We start from the raw sequence: 6,987 nt of genomic DNA, 5'->3' as shown, positions 1-6,987 counted from the left end.
AGTAAGTGGTACCCATCATCATTAACTAGAAAAGATTATTAAAGCCAGGTATTCTTAACTTGGGGTCTACAAATACCTGGTCCATAGACAAAACTGCAGGGTTGTGGGGAATCCCAAAACGTGGATGGGGAAAAGAGATTACATCTACATTTTCGCTAACCTCTAAGCAAAATTCAGCATTTCCCAATTATGAATATTCACCACAATAGTATTAGAAGAACCTGTCTCTTTGCACTAATAGAAGTTACAGGTGTTTTCATGTTACATTTCTGATGTTACAGTTATGTCAAAATATCTTTTATCGTCTCTTGGAAATCTAGTTGTCGTTACACCTGGTGCTAGATCTTAATGCGTGAGTAAAGAATACTATGTTATCAACGTTTGTTTTTAATTTCGAGAAGCGTAGTTTGCTTTGTAATCCTCAATGTTTTATTTTATGCGCTTAAAGCATTATTCTGAGAAGGGGTCCATGGGCCTCACAAGACGGCCATGGCACCAAAAAAAGGTTAAGAATCCCTACATTTTAGTCTCTCTCTTTCCTTCCAGAAAGCCAACCAAGTTGGACAATTGAGCCCCTGCCTGGGTGAGCCCATTCCCAAAGTCTCAGGTTTGTTTTCTGTCCGTAGCTGGCTGGAAACGATATTACAGTCCTGGAACCCGACTCTGTATCAGTCAATTTGCCAAGCTCGCCTTCCATTTACGCCTGGCACCTGTCCTGTTCAAGGTCCTGTGTCCCAAGCTGACAGGCTGCTTTTCTGGTACGTTCGGATGACACAGCCCTGGCCCCCGCTGGACGCCGGGCCCCTGGTGAAGCGGGACAGTGAGTGTGCAGCGTGGTCCAGGCCCAGTAGCATCTGCGTGTCCTGGCAGTTTGTCACATTTGCCAATTTGCTGGCTCTCGGGGAACACCGCAGCCCTGAAACGCACCCGGGGCTATCGATCCGTGTTTTATCAAGCCCTCCGGGAGATGCACGCTGAACTTGGACAACCACCCGTAGGGAACGGGGCGGGGGGGGGGGCGGCCCCACCCGGGGCGAGGGTGGGGGTGGGGGGGGCGGAGGAGCTCTCTCGCCTCCAACCTCGGAGCTGGCTCCCACCGCTGCGGACCAGGGACGGGGGGTCGGAGTCGCGGGACGGAATTGCGACGCAAGAGGCGCTGAGCGGCGGCCGACGAGTCCCTAACCAGGGCCGGGGTGCTTGTTTTGCTCCTGCACCCCGATTTTACTTACATTCCCCCGAGCCTCGACGGTGAGTGATGGAGACTGTGCACCCAGCACCGACCTCTCGGCGCCGCAGCTGCACGGCGAGAGAAGGGGAGTCAGGGAGAGCGAGCGAGGCACGGGGTGCACAGCCCCCCCCCACCCCTCCCCGAACCCCGCGGGCTCTGCCCCGACGGCGCCGAAGCCCCCGGTACCCTCCCGGCCCGGCCGCCGGCGCTGGAGGGCTTGCTCCCTGCCGGGAGTTGCGGTCCCGGAAGCCCGCCGGCCCCGGGCTGGACGGGCTCTGCCGCCTCGAGAAAACTACAAGTCCCAGGATGCCCGGCGCGGGCGGGTCACGAGGGAGGGGCGGCGGGCGCGGCTAAATAGCCTCCGTCGGCCATTTTGTGGGAGAAGCCACAGCGCCGCCTCTTCTCTCGCGTCCTCGCCTCCGTGGCCGCCGCCTCTTCCTCCGCCTCCTCCTTCGCCTCTTCCTGCCTCCTCCCGGCTTCCGCCGCCGCCGCCGCTGCTCCAGCCGAGTCGCAACCCCGGGGCGAAGCGTCTCCTTAGTTATTTACGTTTTTCTCGCCACTGCAGCCTCCAGACTCGGTGATCCGGGCGGGCCCCGCAGCAATTTTATCCCCTCACCGGCCTCACACTAGTGTCGCATGTCCACTATCCAGAACCTCCAATCTTTCGGTAAGATCCGGCCGCCGCCCCCTGCCCGCTGCCCCCCGCGCGCCTGCCGGCCCGCCCTCGGCGGGGCCGCCGGCCGCCCCGCAGCCCCGAGGACCACCCCACCCCGCCCCCCGCCGCCCTCCCCGCACCCCGAGTGGGGCTTTGTCTCGGCGCCCAGAAAATGGCGACTGGGCCCCTGGCGACCCCCTCCCCGAGGACGGCCGCAGCCGCCGGGCCCCCCCCCCACCCCCCCCCCGCGGAGCCCCGGGCCCTGCCCCCGCCGCGCCCGGACCTGCCCTTCCGCTCGCGGGGCGCCGCGGAGCCGGGCCCCCCGGGGATCGGCGTCCTTCGGCTGCGGTCGGAGCCGATGCCCAGCGGCTCCGGCGGGCGTCGGGCTGGAGACGCGGGTCGCGGCCTCCGATGGGTCACGGGCCCGCGGACCAGCTTCCCCGGCGGGACGCAGTAGTCTGTAAAATGACGCCTTTGGGGAGACCCGTGCTCGTGCTTGTGCGTGGACGTGGGTAGCTTTCTCCGTTTCGCTGCTTGCAGACGCGGCCGCGGTTAAGTGCTTGGGGTGGGCACGTTCGAGTGCCTCTGTTGTCATCAGAATGGGGGCGAGATGACGCACGTCTTTATCGTAGCTGTAAAATCGTGTTTTTGAAATCCCCCCCCCGTTAGAGGACGACGCTCCCCGAGAAGTCTGCCTGGAATAGCGTTTTCTGTTCGGATGTCGGGGGGCATCGGCCGTTCAAACGTGCCTCTTTCTGCGAGAGCACCTTGCCGGGGGGTTTTGGTAATGCCCCACCCCCGTCACCGCCCCGTCCCCACCCGCAAAAACAGCAGAGGCACTAGAACCTTCTTTGCCGCTGGCCTGGATCGTAGTGGGCCGTACACCGGGGAATCACTTTCTGGAAGGTAATTCTTCCGCTTTGGCGTTTTTTGTGTGTGTCCCTTTGCAGACCCCTTTGCTGATGCAACTAAGGGTGACGACTTACTCCCGGCAGGGACTGAGGATTACATTCATATAAGAATCCAGCAACGGAACGGCAGAAAGACACTGACTACTGTCCAGGGCATTGCAGATGATTATGACAAAAAGAAACTTGTGAAAGCTTTCAAAAAGGTAAAGGTGTTGGGAAGGAAAGGTTGAGCCACAGCTACTGATGTGCTTCCGAGCAGGACACCCTTACTCGACTCCAACGGTGTGGGCGAAAGCGATCTGGCTGGGGAAAGCCTGTTGGTTCTGGTAATTAACACCCAGGCATTTATGGGTGGCCTCCCATTTCGAACTGAGATGTGAATGGCTTTCAAACGAAACGAAATGTGGAATAGTCAGTTCTTGGTGTTCTAAGTAAAATCATTGCCCGTATGTTTCCTGCTGATTCACTTGCAAATCAATTTGGGAGTGTTGGGGAGACCAAACGTGTTTCCTAAACACGATCAGCTCTACTCAAATGGTATATTGGTCTTAATGGGCAAAGTGAAACCTCCTTGTTGTACCTGACTCCATTGTGTGAAACATCCCCTTCTCCAGAAATTCGCCTGTAATGGTACTGTGATTGAGCATCCCGAGTACGGAGAGGTTATTCAGCTTCAAGGTGACCAAAGAAAAAACATTTGCCAGTTTCTCCTGGAGGTGAGTGATTGGGTGCTTTATGTACAACCTTGAGATTGCTTCCAAAATTGTATTCAAGGACAATGTGAATTATCTCCTACTTCGTTCAAAAAAAAAAAAAAAAAAAAAAAAATCACGTGAATGAGGTAAGTCCGTTAACTGAGAGAGAAATACAGTATCGGCACTTTAAAGGCAGCGGAACCGTTTTTGGTTTATTTTGTCATTCGAATGACGTGACCGTTCTTGTATCTGCACAGCCAGTTTTGGGGCACGTCAAGGTATGTCCGCGTCTACTGAATTGCTAACGGTAAACGCCACGAGGGCCAGTGTTGCAACAGACTGTTAACCCTGATTGTTTTATCATCGGGGCTCCGCGTTTTCTTGGGGCTGAAGTCCTGCATCCCTCAGAGCGATTCTCTTACGTTTGTCTTGCAGGTTGGCATTGTCAAGGAGGAACAGCTTAAGGTTCATGGATTCTAAAACGAACCCGAAGACGTGGAGAATTTCTTGAGTGATTTTGTCCTCTAAACCCGGTGTGGCTGCCTCGTGAAATGACTCTCTGCAGTAAACGGACTTTTCATGTATTTAATCGTTCAAACTCCCATTCACACCTGCATGATTACAGAGAACATGGGGTATGTAGGCTGGTAACACACAAGAAAATTGCAGTAAGATGGTAACGAAACCCCGTATTCATCTTAACATGTTTCCAATGGAAAATATTTTGTTTTGAGTGTTTATTTGTTTATTGTTCAGCTTCTTTTTCACCTGATTAAATGCTTTTTTGTTGTATTAAACCATGTATGTTGCAGCTTGACAATAAAGAAACATCTCTGAATCCTTTTGTGAGCAGTCAGGCTCCCAGATCTAAGCAAGTAAATACGCAGGTTTTGTCTCTCAGAGTCGGAGTTCTCCTTCTGCAAGTGTTCTTTCTGCTTAGTTTTCACCTGCTGTTAAACCCAAAGCCGGAGAGGCACCTTTGTTATGTAACCTGTGTTCTTCCTTTACTGACTTACTGATGAGAATGAGAACTGGAGTATAAGCTCAGCCAGAGGCAAGATTTATCAGAAGGTGATGTTAAAGTTTGAAAATAGGAAGTACAGTTTAAATTCCCAGGTATTAGCACGTAGAATTCTTCTGTGTGCCTTTATCGCTGTCACTGGACTACCCACATGAGTCTGTCCCCAAGTCCAGGTGATACAGCAGGCTCCCGACCCCAAATAAGTTCAGTCACATGCGCTGTCCTGCAAGTGTTGGTGGCTGGTGTCGCTGTCCTGCAGACGGAAGACGAGGTGCAGATTATCTGGCCGGGAGTGCTGGGCATCGGGGTGCCCGCTCAGGGCTCCCGGGCCAGAAGACCCGTGTTCTTTCACTGCGTCTTGGCTTTGGTATGTGTTCCGCCACAGGAAGTGAGAGCCGTGGGTGATCTCGCAGGGGATTGGGGACGGTGTGAGAGATAGATTCGCAGCTCGAGTTCCACACTCCACTGTGGATGGTGGATGGTAATAATTTGCTCGGTTACATAAGCCATGCCCTTGAAACCATTTTGCCAAGATGCGTCCACAAGTGTGTCCTCTCCGGCCTGATGATGATGTGAGAGATGTCTCACGTGGGCCACCAGTTCTGTACCAGCTGAACCTTTGCCCCTATTTTGAGGGGACTGCTTTTGGACAAGCAAAATGGGCCCCATAGTTGACCTTTTAAAGACACTAAGTGATAGACTCACTTTCTCACCCCATTACTACTTAAGATTGGTCCTATTAAGTGAGAATACCAGAAGACGGTGCCAGATTTAGCAAGCTCATTTCTGAAAAACAGTACAATTTGAACAAGAAGATTAAGCTGTTGAGCATTCTTCAGCTTCACTGAGCCATCCTCAGTTTTCTATCCGTAACATTTTACAACGATTCCACCTCTAGTTGAGAGGTGCTGTGGAAACGGTTTATGAAAACGATAAAGCAGAAACCTGAGTTAACAGGTACGTTCCAGAGTTGCCTTTTCATTGTAGCGTATTTAAAGTCGAGTCAAACTATTGCCCAGGAGAGAATTGACTTAAAACTGAACACAGAAAGGGTGCCTGGGTGGCTCAGTCGGTTGAGTATCCAACCTCTGCTCAGGTCGTGATCTTGCGGCTCGTGAGTTTGAGCCCCATGTCCAGCTGTGCTGACGGCTCAGAGCCTGGAGCCTGCTTCGGATTCTGTGTCTCCCTCTCTGCCCCTCCCCTGCTCATGCTCTGTCTCAGCAATAAATAAATGTTAAAAAAAAAAAAAAAAAAAAAAAAAAGGAGGAGGGAAACTTCAGATGAAAAGGGACCTCATCTGGGCTCCCATAGGTAAGCTCTCCCATCGTCCATGCGTCAGGCCACTCCCACCGCATGGATCAAAAACCTTGAGCAAAACTGGATTTTTTTGAGGAGCACCTCTCTCGACCTCCCTTTAGCCTGTGAGCCCCAGATACCTGATTGGACTTCTCACCTGTAGGGCAATCCCCATCCTTAGAGCAAGAACAGATCATGTACCCTTTCCTCTCTGGTGTTTGCGATGCCATGGAAAGAAAGGACGTAACTAAGAGCTACGGATTTCTGCAATTTTACCGAAACTTCATCCAAGGATGAACTTGGAATAAACATCACCCTCACGTGGAAAAGCTCTCTGAGAGCCTTAGAGGTACGTAAAAGCACAGGAGCAGGACTAACTGTGCTTGTCTGCTTCAGGGGCAAAAGGGACTAGCAGCATTGTATAACCGAGGAGGGAAAATAGATCACGTCTTAAACGCACCGAAAATAACTAGCCGAGGGGCGTACTTCCTTGTGCTTCTGGTGTGGGAGTATTTAGATTTGCAGTGTCGTAAGTGGTCTGTACTCTGAGGAGGCAACATGGAAAATACTGAATAGAGGACAAGGACATTTGTCCCTGAACCTCTAGACTTGGCAGAGGTCTTGGCGAAGCCTTTAGGAAACGAACCTTTGGTTGAGGCACAGCCTGGAGGAAGGGGCTACTAGCAGTGACGTCCTCTGCCCTCAGATCTCAGAAGCCCTGAGGCAGAGGAAAGCCTGGAGAAGCCGCCCGGCTCCAGGTACAAAGGATTCAAGTGACAGTGGCTGTTCTCAACCATCCTCGGAAGGGGGCGACTCTTCACACAGAAGAACAGTTCTTTTCCCAGGCACACGGCAGTGGAAGTAAGAAACACAGAACGTGAATAGATGTCTGTGTGCCACCTGCCACCGCTGGGCTCCAGCTAAAGGAACGGGTAGCTCATGAAAAAACCAGCCTCACCAGATTGCCCACAACCTCATTAGGGTTGTTCCACTGGGGCTCCTGAGGATTCCCCTTACCAAGCCAGAATTCCTTGGTGGGGGAACAAGGGAGGCATGGCCCTGCCGTAACGAAAACCAAGGGAATCTTCATCTGCGGCGGATTGCAACCAGCTGCCCTTGCTCGACAGGCAGGCGGTAGCCAGGTGACACGATGCTTGTCTGGGGTCAAGGGACCAAGCAAA

General features: G+C 52.9%; 1 protein-coding gene and 1 long non-coding RNA gene across 2 annotated transcripts; one reads left to right on the top strand and one right to left on the bottom strand.

Moving 5' to 3' along the window:
- Positions 1-369: 369 nt before the first annotated feature.
- Positions 370-2,319, bottom strand: LOC144612804 (uncharacterized). The gene is made up of 2 exons (XR_013549931.2): positions 2,167-2,319; positions 370-1,296 (listed from the first exon to the last, which is right to left on the bottom strand). It is a non-coding gene; the product is annotated as an uncharacterized LOC144612804 (long non-coding RNA).
- EIF1B (eukaryotic translation initiation factor 1B) lies at positions 1,509-4,327 on the top strand. Its single transcript, XM_078432454.2, has 4 exons — positions 1,509-1,895; positions 2,834-2,997; positions 3,409-3,510; positions 3,925-4,327. Exons 1-4 carry the CDS (start codon positions 1,865-1,867, stop codon positions 3,967-3,969), a joined length of 342 nt encoding a protein of 113 aa, XP_078288580.1. The 5' UTR covers positions 1,509-1,864; the 3' UTR covers positions 3,970-4,327.
- Positions 4,328-6,987: the final 2,660 nt, after the last annotated feature.

This window comes from Panthera onca, chromosome C2 (genome assembly GCF_046562875.1).
Source record: "Panthera onca isolate mPanOnc1 chromosome C2, mPanOnc1 haplotype 2, whole genome shotgun sequence".
In the NCBI taxonomy this organism is placed as follows: domain Eukaryota; kingdom Metazoa; phylum Chordata; class Mammalia; order Carnivora; family Felidae; genus Panthera; species Panthera onca.
Note: the sequence above shows the minus strand (reverse complement) of the source record. Positions and strands in the feature narration are given on the sequence as shown.